At 39.9% G+C, this 19,920-nt stretch overlaps 3 protein-coding genes across 6 annotated transcripts in view; 1 reads left to right on the top strand and 2 right to left on the bottom strand.

Moving 5' to 3' along the window:
* The window catches only part of ptpn6 (protein tyrosine phosphatase non-receptor type 6), a 30,396-nt gene extending 26,772 nt beyond the window's left edge, over positions 1 to 3,624 (bottom strand). Inside the window, exons 1-4 of the mRNA XM_061948045.1 lie at positions 3,551 to 3,624; positions 2,808 to 2,951; positions 2,641 to 2,715; positions 992 to 1,114 (exon numbers count right to left, since the gene is read on the bottom strand). Of these exons, the coding sequence (XP_061804029.1) occupies positions 992 to 1,114; positions 2,641 to 2,648 (131 nt within the window). The 5' untranslated portion in view covers positions 2,649 to 2,715; positions 2,808 to 2,951; positions 3,551 to 3,624. The remainder of the gene's footprint in view (positions 1 to 991; positions 1,115 to 2,640; positions 2,716 to 2,807; positions 2,952 to 3,550) is intronic.
* LOC133595415 (vesicle-associated membrane protein 3-like) overlaps positions 1 to 19,920 on the top strand; it is a 239,557-nt gene that overhangs the window by 119,759 nt on the left and 99,878 nt on the right. The window lies entirely within an intron of this gene.
* chd4b (chromodomain helicase DNA binding protein 4b) overlaps positions 11,522 to 19,920 on the bottom strand; it is a 34,599-nt gene continuing 26,200 nt past the window's right edge. For 2 of the 4 annotated variants that reach the window (XM_061947960.1, XM_061947976.1), the window contains exons 34-39: positions 19,852 to 19,896; positions 16,721 to 16,897; positions 16,525 to 16,633; positions 15,765 to 15,897; positions 15,466 to 15,661; positions 11,522 to 12,872 (exon numbers count right to left, since the gene is read on the bottom strand). In XM_061947960.1, the coding sequence (XP_061803944.1) occupies positions 12,670 to 12,872; positions 15,466 to 15,661; positions 15,765 to 15,897; positions 16,525 to 16,633; positions 16,721 to 16,897; positions 19,852 to 19,896 (863 nt within the window). In that variant the 3' untranslated portion in view covers positions 11,522 to 12,669. Of the gene's footprint in view, positions 12,873 to 15,465; positions 15,662 to 15,764; positions 15,898 to 16,524; positions 16,634 to 16,720; positions 16,898 to 19,851; positions 19,900 to 19,920 lie in introns of all 4 variants that reach the window. The other 2 variants (XM_061947968.1, XM_061947954.2) reach the window with 1 other exon arrangement.

Below are 19,920 nucleotides of genomic sequence, written 5' to 3'. Positions count from 1 at the left end.
TTAAGTTTAAGCATGACAATTGTAAAAATAAGTTATGAAATAAATACAATTTTTATAAAAAATAAACAGCCCATTTTTACCCTAAAGAAAACTTGTGGGGTTTTTTTGCAATTTTTCTACCATTTATATTTTTAGCTAAAACTTTTTTTTTTTTAATAACTAAATTTGGATACGAACACTTTCCATTGGACAGCAACAATACCCTAATTTTCAATGTTGCAGTTACATCCTGTTAATACTGCGCTGCTATTTACAGTATATACAACCTGCTTAAACTGTAATCAAAACTAACCTGTTTATCCATAATAAAACAAAACAATTTGGTATTTTTGTACAAATATATACAGTGTGTTGTCGTGTTACTGTTTATTTTGGGACAGCTATTGACAGCACAGTAGAGTACTGGGCGGTATAGCTCGGTTGGTAGAGCGGCCGTGCCAGCAACTTGAGGGTTGCAGGTTTGATCCCCGCTTCCGCCAACCTAGTCACTACCGTTGTGTCCTTGGGCAAGACACTTTACCCACCTGCTCCCAGTGCCACCCACGCTGGTTTAAATGTAACTTAGATATTGGGTTCCACAATGTAAAGCGCTTTGAGTCACTAGAGAAAAGCGCTATACAAATATAATTCACTTCACTTCATTATGAATATTATTTATTCTTTCAAAAATGGATGAAAGAAATCAAACTATTGTATATTGTAAAAGCAAAAGGCAAGTATGCTACGCGGGCACATGGCGTAGTACACCTTTTCTTATTGCCACCATGATGAGTAATACAAGTGGAAAACAGCAAGGGATTTACTTTCTGAATTCAATAAGAATAATTCTCATCACATACACAAAGTTTGTGTTTTTGGGGAGTTAAAACATCACATCATCTTGCATATCTGTAAAAAACAGCAGTATTCAAACCACATAATCCAGATGAACATTGGGAGGATTTTGGGGGAAAAAAGATGTACACTTTAGTTAAGTTTAAAATATAATTACCTGACAGACAAGGAGAAATCCCCCACGTTCTTCTTGCTAGGTCTTGCCATAAAGCTGCCGTGAATGCCCTGAGTCTTCAGCATGTCCTCGGCCTGCAGGCCTGTGATGTCTCTGTGGAACCACCTACATGGACACAAATGGACACGCATTTACTACTGGTCAAATTGTCAACATCGTGCACTCAAAAGCAACCTTTAGCAACAGAACAAAACACATAAACAATGCTGATAATACAAAAATAACAATTGGGCAACCTTAGTGGACGTATGTTTTCACTTTCAAACAATTGAGTGAAATATGACATTTTCATGCATTGCCGCCTTCATTTCACCAAAATACAACACAAATGTTAGCAAAATATCCACGTTATTGTGGGCTATTACCTGTAGTGAATATTTAATGCACATTAATTCGTATTTTTGCTAATCAAATCAGGCCGGTGCGAGTGTGTGTAATACATAAATGCATGATTTCATTAATTGTGGCCATTCTATTCTTAAACAGATGTGAATTTGCTATAACTTGTATGCAAAGTAGAGCACTAAGTATTTATTTTTTTTAAATATTGACAGAAAATATGCATGCACTGCGTGCAATCGCATGTCTGATCATGCCAAACACAAACATTATATTAACATACATTCGACCCTTCATCCTGATGTCATTAATCAATTTGCACATAAAAAGAATATATATATATATATATATATATATATATATATAGGCAATTGTGTAATAATATCTTGAAGCATTTATATATGTTCATATATACTCACTGTTACAAAGGGCCCACAAAGGGCATCCATAACTGCAATGTGCATTAAATTAGTTTAGTTAGTTAGTTTATTATTTCTTCGGTCAGTGGTCAACAAAATAAACAGTATTACATAAACAAACAGTTGTACATTCATAAATGAAAATAAGTTTGACATCACTGGCTATCAGCAGCAGGGGACCCAATAAAAAGCAACCCATAACGGGTACCGTAATCTATCAAGCTCATGTATGAAGACATCTATTGAAAGTTATTACATTTTGCAAATAAATGTAATTTACAATTGGGCTGAATAAATGTAAGTCCAACTTTCCAATCCATTGTCTTTCTGTACATGTTTCTCATGTATATCCATTTATTATGATTTAATTTGTCTAATAATAATTTCTTTATTATGCATCTTTTATCTCTTTATTTCTAAGTACCAGTACATGGCTTTCCTGTGTGGACAAAGGAAGAGTAGGATGAAAAAAAGTTATAAATATTATGATCAGTCCAGTTTTGTTTGAGTGTGAGTGTTCTGATCCGTATTCAAGCACGGCATGCTTGGAAAAGGTAGGCATTAAAGCGTCTCGTTTTAGAGATTCAGCGAATAAGCTCGCTCGATGTAGACGTGTCATAACTAATACGATTGATCCTCCTGCCAGTTATCAATGGTAGACACCACCTTGCACAAGAGAAATAAAAATAACAAGTTGAAATGAGCCACAAACGTTGGAAATGTAATAATATAAAACATTTCCGCAAATGTTTTGGGATAAGTGTGCTTTTACAGAAGCGCATAAACTAAAAATCCATCACATGATGCGAGAGAGATAAGGAAAAGAAACAGAGAAGTTGACATATTTGCTCATCAAGCACAAAAAACACTTACCGAACCATGATGTCGGCTCACAGCGTCTGTGTCAGAACCGAACTAAGGTGGCAGCTGGGGATGGTTGCCTGGTACCTGCGTGTTTGTACACAAAAAGCATCATTTTAGCTCTCATGAAAAACATATCACTAGGAAACTGTCAAAAAGAAGCGTGTGACTTAAATTACCCGCTCTCTCCTTCCTGGCTCAGCTTGTGTGTGACCCACAGCAAAAACGTCCTCTTTTCGACTTGTCCCTGAACGCAACTGAGCAACTCCTCTCTCTCTCTCTCACTCTGTCTCTCTTTCACTCTTCCTTCCTTTTTGTCGCTCCTTTCACAAAATAGTGAAAGCAAACACAGGAACCAAAACAGCTGACAAGGACGGAATTCCAACAGGAGCAAAATGCAGGAAATATTTAAAAAAAAACATTAAAATAAATTATGAGAATCTTCAGCTAGACTTCATTAGGTTTTCTATGTAGGTCGCAATCATAAAAAAAACATTCCCAACAAGCGCTAAATTAGGTTAAAAATTAAATATCAGTTTTTCTTCCCTCTCAGGCCAACAGTCGCTTGCAGGTGTGCATGTGTGCGTTAATGTGTGAACACAAAGTTCACAGTACACTTCCTTATTTGTAGTTCAGCAACACTGCATGTATGCAAAGCTATTTTAACACACACAATGACACGACTGTTGTTTCCCAGCGTTAACTCGTCCTAAACTTGCATCAAAACGGAGGTCTTAATCTAATGAGATTTAATGGAACAGATTGCAAAGTGGCTACACACATTGTTTGACATGTTCCAAATATTGCACATCAACAATAAAGTGTTCTCCTAATAGTTTCTAATAGTGATCTGACCTTAAGTGACAAACTAAAATGAAACTAAACACACACAAAAATAAACTTTTCCACCTTATCTACTTACCCACACCTCTTTGTTGTTGTTCTTAACGCAGCAGGCCAACAACAGGCTGGATATCCAGACTGTGCAGAAAGAAAAACGACGCACTTCTTAGGAACCACTCATGTCGCAGTTGGGCTCCCGCCCTGTAATTTTCGCCTAATTACAAGGAGATAATATGCTTCTTCCTTGTTTTCTGCTGCGGAGCTTCACCCTACTCAATATTAGTCAAAAGTACTAGGACACATGGTCATTACACCAAAAGGAAAAATAAATAGGAAGAAAATATGGACTTACTGCTAGATTATAAACTGCGTCTGTGGGGATTTGTGTTAATTTATCACACAATTCATGTTCTGGTTAATCTCAAAGGCATTTGACGCTGTTTTTTCACACCAAAATCCCACAAAAAAACCTTTATGGGTCTTGGTTGTTGCCCTGGGAACAGACAAAGGCCTTTCCCAAACTGTTACCAAACATTTGTAAGCTTACAGGTAAAAGCCAGTAAATTAGAATATTTTGAAAAACTTGATTTATTTCAGTAATTGCATTCAAAAGGTGTAACTTGTACATTATATTTATTCATTGCACACAGACTGATGCATTCAAATGTTTATTTCATTTAATTTTGATGATTTGAAGTGGCAACAAATGAAAATCCAAAATTCCGTGTGTCACAAAATTAGAATATTACTTAAGGCTAATACAAAAAAGGGATTTTTAGAAATGTTGGCCAACTGAAAAGTATGAAAATGAAAAATATGAGCATGTACAATACTCAATACTTGGTTGGAGCTCCTTTTGCCTCAATTACTGCGTTAATGCGGCGTGGCACGGAGTCGATGAGTTTCTGGCACTGCTCAGGTGTTATGAGAGCCCAGGTTGCTCTGATAGTGGCCTTCAACTCTTCTGCGTTTTTGGGTCTGGCATTCTGCATCTTCCTTTTCACAATACCCCACAGATTTTCTATGGGGCTAAGGTCAGGGGAGTTGGCGGGCCAATTTAGAACAGAAATACCATGGTCCGTAAACCAGGCACGGGTAGATTTTGCGCTGTGTGCAGGCGCCAAGTCCTGTTGGAACTTGAAATCTCCATCTCCATAGAGCAGGTCAGCAGCAAGAAGCATGAAGTGCTCTAAAACTTGCTGGTAGACGGCTGCGTTGACCCTGGATCTCAGGAAACAGAGTGGACCGACACCAGCAGATGACATGGCACCCCAAACCATCACCCAACCATGCAAATTTTGCATTTCCTTTGGAAATCGAGGTCCCAGAGTCTGGAGGAAGACAGGAGAGGCACAGGATCCACGTTGCCTGAAGTCTAGTGTAAAGTTTCCACCATCAGTGATGGCTTGGGGTGCCATGTCATCTGCTGGTGTCGGTCCACTCAGGAGAGTTGAAGGCCACTATCAGAGCAACCTGGGCTCTCATAACACCTGAGCAGTGCCAGAAACTCATCGACTCCATGCCACGCCGCATTAACGCAGTAATTGAGGCAAAAGGAGCTCCAACCAAGTATTGAGTATTGTACATGCTCATATTTTTCATTTTCATACTTTTCAGTTGGCCAACATTTCTAAAAATCCCTTTTTTGTATTAGCCTTAAGTAATATTCTAATTTTGTGACACACGGAATTTTGGATTTTCATTTGTTGCCACTTCAAATCATCAAAATTAAATGAAATAAACATTTGAATGCATCAGTCTGTGTGCAATGAATAAATATAATGTACAAGTTACACCTTTTGAATGCAATTACTGAAATAAATCAAGTTTTTCAAAATATTCTAATTTACTGGCTTTTACTTGTATATTCTTTCGTTTCCCACCACTTATACTGTTGGTGTAGTCCTGTGCTTCTCATTACTAAACCCAAAACCAGTGAAGTTGGCACGTTGTGTAAATCGTAAAGAAAAACAGAATACAAGGATTTGCAAATCCTTTTCAACTTATATTCAATTGAATAGACTGTAAAGACAAGATATTTAATGTTGGAACTGAGAAAATAAATGTATTTTTGCAAATAATTATTAACTTAAAATTTAATGGCAGCAGCACATTGCAAAAAAGTTGTCACAGGGGCATTTTTACCACTGTGTTACATGGCCTTTCCTTTTAACAACACTCATTAAACCTTTGGGAACTGAGGAGAGCAATTTTTGAAGCTTTTCAGGTGGAATTCTTTCCCATTCTTGCTTGATGTACAGCTTAAGTTGTTCAACAGTCCGGGGTCTCCGTTGTGGTATTTTTTTACCACAATGCACAGCACATTTTCAATGGGAGACAGGTCTGGACTACAGTACCTGCACTATTTTACTACAAAGTCACGCTGTTGTAAACACGTACAGAATGTGTCTTGGCATTGTCTTGGTGAAATAAGCAGGGGCATCTATGAAAAAGACGTTGCTTGGATGGCAACATATGTTGCTCCAAAACCTGCATTAATGGTGCCTTCACAGATGTGTAAGTTACCCATGTCTTGGGCACTAATACACCCCCATACCATCACAGATGCTGGCTTTTCAGCTTTGAGCCTATAACAATCCGGATGGTTATTTTCCTCTTTGGTTCGGAGGACACGACGTCCATAGTTTCCAAAAACAATTTGAAATGTGGACTCGTCAGACCACAGAACACTTTTACACTTTAGCATCAGTCCATTTTAGATGAGCTTGGGCCCAGCAAAGCCGGCCGCGTTTGTGGGTGTTGTTGATAAATGGCTTTTGCTTTGCATAGTAGAGTTTTAACTTGAACTTACAGATGTAGCAAAAAACTGTAGTTACTGACAGTGGTTTTCTGAAGTGTTCCTAAGCCCATGTGTTGATATCCTTTACACACTGATGTCGGTTTTTGATGCAGTACCGCCTGAGGGATCCAAGGTCACGGGTATTGCCATTTATGTGCAGTGGTTTCTCCAGATTCTCTGAACCTTTTGATGATATTACAGACCGTAGATGGTGAAATCCCTAAATTCCTTGCAATAACTCGTTGAGAAATGTTGTTCGACAATTTGCTCATGCATTTGTTCACAAAGTTGTGACCCTTATTTGCAGGGCCGGCCCGTGGCATAGGCCGTATAGGCAAATGCTAAGGGCGCCGTCCATCAGGGGGCGCCACGCCAGTGCCACAAATGTTGGAGAAAAAAAAAAAGAAAAAAAAAGTTGGTACTATGATTTCTAAATACAAAAAATAATCCCACGTTAATTAAAATGCAAAGTAAAGCCTATTTATTAGAAATATTATTTGTTACAACATTACGCGCCCCCCCCCCCTCCCCCCGCACGGTGTGCCCCCTCTCTTCCGGTATCATGACTCTTTTTGGACGTCACCACATCAAAAAATCAACACAAGATGTCAAAACGGCCAAAACTGTCAGGTGCCCAGGGAAGAAAAAAAGAGAAAAGAAGAGGAGGAGAAACGAGAAAAGACAGAGTTAGCAGGTAGGTAACGTTAGCCTACATGAAATTATTTGTCTGTTACAGAATGTGATAGTAACCTGGCTTTTTAGCATTAGGCTAATGTTACATGATTCGGCAATTGCTAATCAATAAATAGCTAGTTCTGTTTTAACGTCGGGTTAATATTGTGGAGGGGGCTAAATTGTTATGGAAAATAATAATGTAACGTTAGGTAATTACAGTACTCCCACCTTACATTCCTCAGGGACATTTGTATTAGATCTTTTAAGCCGGTGTTTTTTGTTTACATTGTTATTGCCTTCTGGTTAGCTAATGTTTGCCCTGCAGGTAATAGTCACTTTTCCACCCCTTTATATATTAGGTATAGTTGTAAGTGAAAAAAAAAGGTCAAAGACAAAGCTATTCGGGTTCTTGTGAGTATATACACTTCACTGCCGATGTGGGGGGGCGCCACCTAAAATCTTGCCTAGGGCGCCAGATTGGTTAGGGCCGGGCCTGCTTGTTTGTGAATGACTGGGCATTTCATAGAAGCTGCTTTTATACCCTATCATGGCAGCCACCTGTTCCCAATTAGCCTGTTCACCTATGGGGTGTTCCAAATAAGTATTTGATGAGCGTTCCTCAAATTTCTCAGTCTTTTTTGCCACTTGTGCCAGCTTTTTTGAAACATGTTGCAGGCATCCAATTCCAAAAGAGCTAATATTTGCAAAAAATAACAAAGTTTAGCCAGTTTGAAAGCTAAGTATCTTGTCTTTGCAGTCTATTCAATTGAATATAGGTTGAAAAGGATTTGCAAATCATTGCATTGTTTTTATTTACGATTTACACAACATGCCAACTTCACTGGTTTTGGGGTTTTGTATGTTCTGTCATGCATTTTTTTTTTTCAGAGCACATGGAATACATTGTTATAAAACAAATTTCAAAAACAACAACATGGTTGATCTAATCTCAAAGTTTAAATTGAGTTATACAAATGTAGCATATATTTTGCTATTATATAATTCAAATAGCCAAGGTGTTTTATTAATATCTTATTCACTGCCAGTGGTACAGCCTTTCACTAATAAACCAAAACAGCCAAGCAGTGTCTACATCACTCACTCACCATTAAAGGCATCACTGAAATGCTGGGGTCAAAACTCAGATGAAGCAGCCACTGCTGATTCTGGTGCAGCGGAGCATAAAGGTTTATTTAATTATATATATTGTAAACATTAATATATAACATTGTTATTTTCATGTAAAATGTGATGCAGAACTGACCTATTCTTGGACAAAATCTTAATGGGCTTCTTAGCCCAATAGCTATAGGCCAGGGTTGTTCAAACTTTTTGACTTGGGGACCTCATTGTGCTAAAAAAAAATTGGATGGGGGGCATGTAAAGTAACAATATATTTTCCACCATCACTGATGGTGGAAACTTTACACGAGACTTCAGGCAACGTGGATCCTGTGCCTCTCCTGTCTTCCTCCAGACTCTGGGACCTCGATTTCCAAAGGAAATGCCAAATTTGCATGGTTGGGTGATGGTTTGGGGTGCCATGTCATCTGCTGGTGTCGGTCCACTCTGTTTCCTGAGATCCAGGGTCAACGCAGCCGTCTACCAGCAAGTTTTAGAGCACTTCATGCTTCCTGCTGCTGACCTGCTCTATGGAGATGGAGATTTCAAGTTCCAACAGGACTTGGCGCCTGCACACAGCGCAAAATCTACCCGTGCCTGGTTTACGGACCATGGTATTTCTGTTCTAAATTGGCCCGCCAACTCCCCTGACCTTAGCCCCATAGAAAATCTGTGGGGTATTGTGAAAAGGAAGATGCAGAATGCCAGACCCAAAAACGCAGAAGAGTTGAAGGCCACTATCAGAGCAACCTGGGCTCTCATAACACCTGAGCAGTGCCAGAAACTCATCGACTCCATGCCACGCCGCATTAACGCAGTAATTGAGGCAAAAGGAGCTCCAACCAAGTATTGAGTATTGTACATGCTCATATTTTTCATTTTCATACTTTTCAGTTGGCCAACATTTCTAAAAATCCCTTTTTTGTATTAGCCTTAAGTAATATTCTAATTTTGTGACACACGGAATTTTGGATTTTCATTTGTTGCCACTTCAAATCATCAAAATTAAATGAAATAAACATTTGAATGCATCAGTCTGTGTGCAATGAATAAATATAATGTACAAGTTACACCTTTTGAATGCAATTACTGAAATAAATCACGTTTTTCAAAATATTCTAATTTACTGGCTTTTACCTGTATATTAGTTCAGTGTATGCACAATCATTTTGTCATAGAGGCTACTGGGGGATATTTTTGCGCCTTAACGGTGTCACGACTTGGATTATGGCTTGGTTTGTTCTCCCGAGGTGCAAGTGAATTGGACCAGACATGGCGTGAAGGTGAAGACATTATTTATTTTACACTAACAAAGGAACAAAAGGCGCGCTCAAGGCGGATGTACAAACTTGACTAACGAAAACAAAAGACTTGCACGGGGGCAAAAAACTATGAACAACAAAAAACACTAACTGTGGCAATAATAAACAAAACTTACTTGGCATGGACATGAAGTGCGCAGAGGTGGACAGAGTGTGACATGGGTATGAATACGGGGATGTCGTCAGGACGAACAACAGAAAATGAATGAACTTAAATACTATGGACATGATTAGTGAAAGCAGGTGCGTGACTCAAAACGTGAAACAGGTGCGTGACGTGACAGGTGAAAACTAATGGTTGCTATGGTGACAAACAAGAGTGCACAATGAGTCCAAACGTGGAACAGGTGAAACTAATGGGTAATCATGCAAACAAGACAAGGGAGTGAAAAGCCAGAAACTAAACAAAACATGACTTAAAACAAAACATGATTACACAGACATGACAAACGGGCTATTAGAATTGTCATCACCTTTCCTCCCTATACAACGGCCCTGCCTACATGCCACAGAGCTGAAGACTTGCGTATTGTTTTCTCATTTACGATCCCCTCATTACACAGATTTTTCAATTCGTAAACCACAGCCTAATTAAAAATATGCTCTATGAAGGTTTCATCCACCCATTGTGTGCCTCGCAGCACAGCAATTGTGGGTGGGCTGATCACTCTCTGGCGCTCATTCAGTCAGGAGAGCAGTGCTACTTTGTCTGTTTTTAAGTGTCTAGGTTTTCTATTCTCAATATGAGTCAGAAGAAATCAATGGACAAGCGATGTGTGGTTTCAAACATTTAGGATGTATCCAGAGCGTTGTCGACAATTCTCCATTCTCCCTTTCTTCCGCTGCACATCAAGATTACCCACAAGGTAAGTGGATTTAATTTTTATTAACCAATTGTAGTGACCTGTTAAGTTATGAAGTTTTGTCATTTCAAACTGTGTGCACCACAGGGCTAGCGACAGTGTGTGCGTGTGTGTGCTGGGTGGCTAAAAATGAAGGCAGATGAGCTTATTGTTATTTTGGCTGTGTTTTTTTAAATGGAATGTTGATCCATCACTCCTTTCTAATGTTTGTGTGATATACAGTACTGTATAGTACTTTTTATCCAGTTCACAATGGTAAATCCTTTACTAAAATATGGATTTTTGTCGAGGCTGAAACTCATTATTAATGTTTACATTGTTTATTATAGATAAATGTGATTCAAAATATGAACCTTTCTATTTACGAACCCTATTCATGAACCGATTAAGTTGGTAAATCGATAATCTAATGGAACATTACAGTTAAAAGATAAATCCTTTTAAATGACACACGCTGACACAAAAAAATTCACATATTTTCTTTAGAAAACAGTGTGAAGATGTCGCGTCTCCGAATTTATACATGCAAAACAAAAGGTGCCGCAAAACAACAACAAAAAAATGAGAAAACAATAGAGGAAGAGGTATGACACATTTTAAGATAAGGGTAGATGGTGATCAATGAAGCATAGTCATCAACGTCACAGTAAATATCTATGCGATGTGATTTTAAAATATGGTTAATTAATGGGGCGGTATAGCTCGGTTGGCAGAGCGGCCGTGCCAGCAACTTGAGGGTTCCGGGTTCGATCCCCGCTTCCGCCATCCTAGTCACTGCCGTTGTGTCCTTGGGCAAGACACTTTACCCACCTGCTCCCAGTGCCACCCACACTGGTTTAAATGTAACTTAGATATTGGGTTTCACTATGTAAAGCGCTTTGAGTCACTAGAGAAAAGCGCTATATAAATATAATTCACTTCACTTCACAATTCATCCATCCGTTTTCAATACCATTTATCCTATCCATCCATTTTTTTTACCGCTGGTCCCTTTTCGGGTCACAGGGGGTGCTGGAGCCTATCTCAGCTGCATTTGGACGGAAGGCGGGGTACACCCTGGACAAGTCGCCACCTCATCACAGACCATTTATCCTAATAGGGTTAAAATTATCTTTAAAAAGAGTCGTCGTCTTAGTGTTGGGTCAATACGCTAATTAAGTGTTAAGAAGTGTACCCTATTAGTTTGGTAACGGCTTCAAAATGTAGACACAGTGAACATTGTGATGCACATATAAATAAAACATGGTGGTCTATGAAAGAGACTGTAGTACGCTGGAAAAAAACGGTTGACCTTTATTTTGTGGTCCATTAAAAAGAAAACAGTTCATAAAAACAACAAGGCGGTCATCTTAATAATCATGACACACATACAGAAATTAATTTAAGTTAAGATTGACAACATTTCCCGAAACGGCTAACCCCTGTGTAACGTTTTTTTGTTTTGGGTAAAATACAGAAGCTTCTGAGGGACTGACTGGCGGAATGTTGAGGTGCACATAGGTGACATATGAGCTGATCCCAGGCCAGTAGAAGTGATTTCAAACAGGTAGGTGTTTTAAGGAAGAATGTAACAATAATAATATCACAAAGACGAAAAGACGTAAGAGCCCTGCCCACAAATATGACCTGTTTCATACAAACATACAGTATACATACAATAAATATATACAGTACTGTGCAAAAATAAGACACAAATTGCATTTGTAGCAACTGGGTTAAACTGGGGTGCACTAATTGGGTATAACCAGCAGAGGCGCTCTTGATCCAGCTGTCTATAAAAGTACAACATGATATCAGCTACAACATGGGCATAAAACAGGATTGCAGAACATTCAGTGAGACTCCCTCATCCCGTAGATATTAGTCCCTTATTATGCCTTTTAATGGTTGTTTTCTACTGTAATTAGTACGACCTTCCCTCACATTTCAACAATGGCAGAAACTAGCCTCTCTTTAAAGCTAACACTTGTATCTATCTGTCCAATTAGTTACCGTATTGCTAAACAAATGGCTGTCAGTGACGTTTGCACAGTACTGTACATACGTACAAGAGACACATTCAGGTGAGAAAATCGCATGAGACTTTTAAAGGAAAACTGCTTCAAAGTTCACGATTCCTACGTGTGAAAATGAGCCAGACAATCCTGTGAATTCTTCACCCACCGTCCTAAAAATTGCAATGAAGTTCCAGGATACTCCAAGCATCGTCCACATGACCCTGGTACAGTTTAGCCATGACACCATAAGGGTCACTTCACTTCCTGTATTGACTTCTGGATGTCCTGCAGCACACTTAATGTTCCTTTGGGTGTTTGTGTGTGTGGACCGAAGAGGACTAACCTGTGCTGTACAAGGTGGTTGAAGTGGGGCATGAACGGGGGAGGGGTCTGCTACACTGCAGTGAACAGTTCTTGCCTCAGCGTGACACCTGCATCTGCTGCACGCTCTGCGCCTGGTTCTGGCCGGTCACCTCAGGACCACGGCTGGCCAGTCGGCTCAGGATGTTCCTCTCGGACATTTGCAACCGCACGGCCACCGGTGGTATCCTGGCGATGGTTGCTGGAAGGCGCGTGACGTCGGCCTTCATGTCGCTCAGCAACTCCTCCAGTTGTTTGAGAACTGCAAGGTGTCAAAAAAAACCAACATAATGAGCAAAAGGGGCTTTCTTTTGGGGAAGTGCACTGGAGTAGTCCGTTGCAGTGTGTATGTTTTTTTTTTTTAAAGACAAAATCTATCTAAAAAATTCCATCATAACTCGAATAACTGGTGAATGTAATTACTCACATCACTGGTGAATGTAAGTAATGACTTGAATAATTGGTGAATGGGAGTGAAAAAAGGAAGAAATGTTCTGACTCATTTGAGGAGAAGTTGTTTGGCGCCACCTGTTGGTTTGTAAACCCTGTATATAAAATAACTAGTAATTTTTGTTTTAAAGATTAAATATATATATATATATTAGAGATGCGCGGTTTGCGGGCACAACCGCGGAGTCCGCGGATCGGGCGGATGAAATAAAAAAAAATTAGATTTTATCCGCGGGTCGGGTCGGGCGGTTGAAATTTAAAAAAATTAGATTTTAAATAGATTCAGGCGGGTGGCAGTTAAACCAATTCGGAAATATATATACATAGTTAAATGTTGTTACCCACATACGAAAAACGAGCAGGCACCTGCAGCATATGCCACAACAGAAGAAAAAAAAAAGAAAAGAGATGGACACTTTTACGGAGCGGAGAAGGGACACCTCGCCGGGGTCCGGGACCGAGGCCCCTTCCCCCGAGAGGGCCCCACCGGGAGCCGTAGCTGAGGCGATCCGCGAGAAGGGCCCGACGCACGTCCAGGGTCACCACCGCGCCCACCGCACCGACACCCCGCCTCGTCCGCCTTCGCCGCGGCCGGCGTCACGCGCAGCAGGTAAGCAGCTTACCTGCCCGCCACCCCCGTGGCCGGGGGCTCGTAACAGGGGTCACTCCGCGCGCTCCGCCCGCGCAACTTACCTGCCCGCCACCCCTGTTGCCGGGGGCGCGTAACAGGGGTCACTCCGCGCGCAGTGCGCTCACGAAAGGGTTGGGGCTCACCCTGGTTGATATAGACAGCAGGATGGTGGCCATGGAAGTCGGAACCCGCTAAGGAGTGTGTAACAACCCACCTGCCGAATCAACTAGCCCTGAAAATGGATGGCGCTGGAGCGTCGGGCCCATACCCGGCCGTCGCCGGCAGCGAGACGCGCTTGGAGGTGCGCTCAGCGCGGCTCCCATATGATTGCGCACTGGTGTGCGTCTGGGTCGTGACAGCGTGGCACGCGAATGTCTGTCCTGCATTGGATCAGTCTCCTTTCTTTAACAGGCAAAAGCTTTATAACCTCACTAATGCCTTGCATCGTCTATATTAGATATATAACAACGGGCGGGTGCGGTTCTGATCAAATGTTACATCGGGTGGACGGCGGATGGTTGACGACTTTCTGATGCGGTTGCGGATGAAATAATTGCCTATCCGCGCATCTCTAATATATATATATATATATATATGTGTGTGTGTGTATATATATATAAATAAGATTAATGGGTTATACTTGTATAGCGCTTTTCTACCTTTTTTTAAGGAACTCAAAGCGCTTTGACACTATTTCCACATTCACACACACATTGACACACTGATGGCGGGAGCTGCCATGCAAGGCGCTAACCAGAACCCATCAGGAGCAAGGGTGAAGTGTCTTGCTCAAGGACACAACGGACGTTACTAGGATGGTGGAAGGTTTTGGATTTTAGGAGTTTAGATTAGGAGATAACTTTACTTTAAACCTTTTAAATATTTGTTTTTAGTTACAGATTGAAATATGTCAATCCATCCATCCATCCATCCATTTTCTACCGCTTATTCCCTTCGGGGTCGCGGGGGGTGCTGGAGCCTATCTCAGCTACAATAGGGCGGAAGGCGGCGTACACCGTGGACAAGTCGCCACCTCATCGCAGGGCCAACACAGATAGACAGACAACATTCACACTCACATTCACATACTAGGGCCCTTTTTTTTTTCTTTTAATATGTCAACTGCCCTTAAAAATACAAATGAACACCATTTACTTACCAGGTGTGCTACTATAAATATGTAAATATCAGCAGCGACTGCTTCTGGACAGACAAGTAGGGGTAGCTCATTTTCATCTACTTTCTAAACAGGAGTACAGTCTCCAATAACAAATACGATATAAAAATGCTGGATTATACAGAAAAAACGTCACTTAAAAGGGGCCTTACTATGCAAAACCAACTTTTCTAACCGGTTTGTACCTTTTTTGGTGTATTTGCGGTACGCATACGTCCCTGAAATTTGAAATCAAACCATTGAGGCATGGTGGAGATATTTATAAAACAATCTTGCCTCTCTACAAAACACGCTCCAAACAGGCTTTTTGGAATTTGAGACAATGGTGATGTATTTTGCCTTAGTTTTGTCAGCGGATATCTCCATATATGGTAAGGGGTTTATTACCCAGAGAGCTTTGACATTTTAGGAGAAGTTGAACTGAACTTCCCTTGCAGTCTTACAGCAATCACCAATGCTTGGAGTGTCTTGCTTGCTGTTGCATGTAATAATTCAAATGTACACACGATGACCAATACTGCTGCTGTAATGATTGAACATTTTGAAATGATCATTATTACATTTGTCAGTGTTGTCCGTGGCAATCTCATCCTTTACCTTTGTGCAGCACTGCATTGGCAGGCTTGTTTCCAGACATGGACTCCTTGCTCAGGTGCTGGTGGGACTCAGCCAGACACTCCACCTCACTGAAGCGAGTGTTGAGGGCCATGGAGGGGTGAGCCGGGTCCTCCGTCATGTTGAGGTAGGCCGCCCGGCGGAGTTGCTCCTCAATGACCAACGCCTGCTCCAGCAACTAATTAGAGGACAACAGTCAACACATAAGACAAGATGGAGGTACATACAGACAGAATTTCACACTTTCCAAGAAGGAGAGTGACTTCTTGCATTTTGTTCACCTTGAATCTACGTGCCAGAAACTTGTTCTTTATCTCCAGGAAGTTCCCCCGGCTCATTTCCCCTTTGAAAGGCTCGTTGAGAATGGCAAATCTTACATCATTCTGTACATCCTGCCATCGAGCATAGCCATGTCTGAGAGACATTGTGGTCAAGTCTATAACAGTTTGTATGAAATCTACAGTGGCCTAAGTCGATTTTGGACAGTTTTAAATACATCTCAGAGGTCCCACAATAATGTATTTGAAGTATGTTGGCCAAAATCTAACCTTGATGCTGGAATATAGACAGTTTAAAAGAGTGTTTAATAAGCCCTCCTACGGCCATTTTGTGTGTTTATGGTGTTAAAGGGGAACTGCAGTTTTTGGGGAATTTTGCGTATTGCGTGTTGTTTAATGCATTTTAACTCGTAAATAAACGTAAATAAAAGTCTGCTTACAAGGGAGCCAATTCTTTATTCCGCCCATAAAACCCAATAAAAAAAACTATCAAAAAGCCCCAACAATACTCCATTTGTGTTTCGTGACTTGTATATTAACCAAGTATTAGTGATATCGTTATTATAAGTGCTAACGCATGCAAACTGTTTATAGTGGCGCCGTGATCACTAGCGTGTGCCAATGTTTACATCGTCGAGTGATAAGGTGCTTTCTCATTTCCTTTGCTCGTGAAGGGTTTCTAAGTTCCTTTTTTCTCAAAAGTGGTGCAATTACAGGGTAATACCAAACAGAGGTGCAGGACAATGTTTACACAGAAGGATACTGTATGATGCCAGCCAGGAGCCAGTAGTCATGGCGGCGGTGCCAGATCTCAAAGGTCTTCTTCGTGACGGTGGCTGCCCTTTCTTCATTCTGCCACAGGGAGTGTAGCTCTACCACAGAAAGGCAAAAGGTCATTAGACCCTGAAAATAAAGAGGGAAACATATGTATGTGTGTGTGTGTGTTTATGTTTGCCAACCTGTAAAGCCGCCATCTGCAATGTTGAACATGAACCTCTGCTTGCTGGCTTTTCTCTTCTCTTCACTAACATTCACCATGGACAAAGCTGCTGCTGTTGCTCCTTCTCTGGCATTCTCTCCATTCTGAAGTTTGCTGGATTCGTCCGATTTAATGCTGTCTTTTTCTTCTTTTTGATCTTTGAGGGAATCAGAAATAGTAATAAAAGGAAAACTGCAAAATCTAATTGGATCCAAAACAGGCGATTAAAGATTTTTAATCCTCACTTTGGATTCACTGTTTGATTTATAGTACCACTAGAGTGTAAAAAAGGTTGCCTCTAAAAGCTACTATCATATATATCTGATGTATGACACCAAAAGACTTACAAAATTTGCAAATAAATAGATATGATCAAAATAGTGTCAATCTCACAGAGATTCCCCAGCTATTTTGAGCGATAATGAGCCAGCCAGTCACGTAAACACGTGACGTAGTGGTAGGAACCGCAGATCCCTTCCCCACCAACAACAATGAAAATCATGCAGGCTTTGTGAGAGCTAATAACGATTACTTTGGGAAAATTATGATCCATACACTCATATTGTTAATCCTGAATATAAGGAGGATGATCTACAAGTTTTAGAAGCTCTGCTCAACAAATCCAGCTTTAGTGAAACACTAAGCATTATGTAACAGTATTGCTAAGTGCTAAACAAGAAATACAAACTACAAACATAATAAAACGATACATTATTGTACAATTTCTTCTCTTACTTGGATGACGACTGATAGGATGTCCATCTTCCCGTTTGGATGATGAATTAATCATGTTGCAAACTAAGGGTTAACAAGGAAAAGTCTCCCTACAGACACTATCTCCGGTTGTGTGTTTGTCTCCATCTCCAGGTATAAACTGAATGTCATAAATGAACAACTCCTAGATTTTAGGCTAAATCCTCGTAATATCCATGGTATTTATTTTTTTTGTCATGAAAAATACAATCATCTGCGCTTACGGACTGTATCCCTGCAGACTGTATTGATATATAATGTAGGAACCAGAAATATTAATAACAGAAAGAAACAACCCTTTTGTGTGAATGAGTGTAAATGGGGGAGGGAGGTTTTTTGGGTTGGTGCACTAATTGTAAGTGTATCTTGTGTTTTTTATGTTGATTTAATTTTAAAAGAAATTTAAAAAATGTTTTTATTTTATTTTATTTTTTATTTCTTGTGCGGCCTGGTACAATCGATCCACGGACCGGTACCGGGCCGCGGCCCCGTGGTTGGGGACCACTGGTTTAGTGGGCGGACTAGAGAGCCCCCATTGATAGACTATGTATATTTATTCACGACTTAAAATGCATTAAAAAAAAACTAAAACATTTTTGTTCATATCTTATATAGGGATTGTAAATGATTGACCGCACATCTCTCTATTTTTTGCATATTTCTAGTATGACTGATCTAATAACAATGTCAAAGTGCAGAAGTGTGTCAATCTACAGAAATTACCAAAGAAGTTCGGAGCGGAATATTCAAAATGGCTGACTGAATTTGTGGCATTTTGTGACGTTTAGACGGTATTTTCACATACTTTGCAGATTGTAAATACAATTTGATATGGTTTAATGCATACAATTTAACACAATTAACATACCTGCCAACTTTTGAAATCAGAAAAACCTAGTAGCCAGGGTCCAGGGGCCGCAGGCCCCGGTAGGTCCAGGACAAAGTCCTGGTGGGGGGTTCAGGCTTCGCCCCCCGACGCAAAATGATTATTAGCATTCAGACAGGTTAAAATGTTGCTAAAACCATCACTTTTCTATCAGTCACAGTGACTTTTCAAAACAAAAATATTACAGCAAAAATCATATGGGTTGATTGACATGTTTATTCTGTAAGCTAACTTCAATAGTTTGAAATTATTTTGACAGTTACCGTAATGCCAGTTATCCTGTCAACCTTTCACAAGACTTCAATTTGTTAATTGAAAGTATAAACAGTATAAACACTTTTTACAGTAAACAAATGGTAAAACAGTACTAAACAATTCCATTAAAAAAAAAATTGGTGTCATTATTAACTTTCTGTCCAAGCTTGTATAATCTACTGCCTTGTTCAATTGTAAAAAATATTCTGTGCCTAAAATTCACATTTCTATCACAATTATCATACTGTAAACATGGTAAGCTAACTTCATTAAAATTAATAGTCCTGTCAATAGCATGGAATTACAATTGAAATGTAGTTTTTTTGTAAGCCTTTCAAAATAATTCAAAATATGAAAAATTAATGAAAATTAATTTAAGCCATCAGACACTTGAAAAGTGGCACATCACATCTCTAATGTAATCATTTTAACTTTTCAACAGAAATAGCACTGCAAAAATATTAAGGACATACTTCTGTATTTTGGTAGTTATGCTGTCAACATTTAACAAGATTTCTTCAACTTGGACTTGAAAGCATAAATAGTATAAACACTTTTAACAGTATAACAGTACTAAACAATTCCAATAGATAACATTGGTGTCATTACCTTTTTGTGGCTAAAATCCGAAAAACATTGAAAGTTTTCCACTTGTATCGCTAGCAACGGCATTAGACTTGTGTTCTTTTGTCCCAACGTGGTCTTTTACATCGCTAATTCCTCCGTGTCCGATCGAAAAATCTTGTCTGCACAAGGTGCAATTCGCGTAGTTTTCACCCTTTTTGGAACGGATAATTATTCCCGGATAGGCTTTTGAATATTCTTCACGGAATGACTGCAGTTTTCTTTTCGGTTTAAGACTCGTTTGCGATTTTTCTCCGGCTGATTCCATGATCGTTCGCTCGTTTGGAAACAATGGCAACAGGTGCCTCGTGCTTGGCAGCGGTGCTATAAATAGCCTCGCGCATTTTAAAAAAATATTTTTTTTTAATTAATGAAAAACCGTATTTTTTATCACTGCAACCGTAACCCGGAATAGGTTGATGAAAACCGTACTAATTACGGGAAAACCGGAGTAGTTGGCAGGTATGCAATTAAGCATATATAGTCAACTTGTTTTTCCACTCTAATGGTACTTTAAAAATCTGTTTTTGTGATTGTAGCTTACTGTAGTTACTAATAGTGTGACCCTCCCACAGTTATGTGAGGATATGTACCTTTTTCTGTTGATGTCATGTCCATCTTCTCATCTTTTGCCTCTTCTGCTAAAAGACACAAAATTAAAT

Source organism: Nerophis lumbriciformis, linkage group LG04 (assembly GCF_033978685.3).
Source record: "Nerophis lumbriciformis linkage group LG04, RoL_Nlum_v2.1, whole genome shotgun sequence".
Classification (NCBI taxonomy): Eukaryota; Metazoa; Chordata; class Actinopteri; order Syngnathiformes; family Syngnathidae; genus Nerophis; species Nerophis lumbriciformis.
This window is presented reverse-complemented; position numbering and strand designations above follow the sequence as displayed.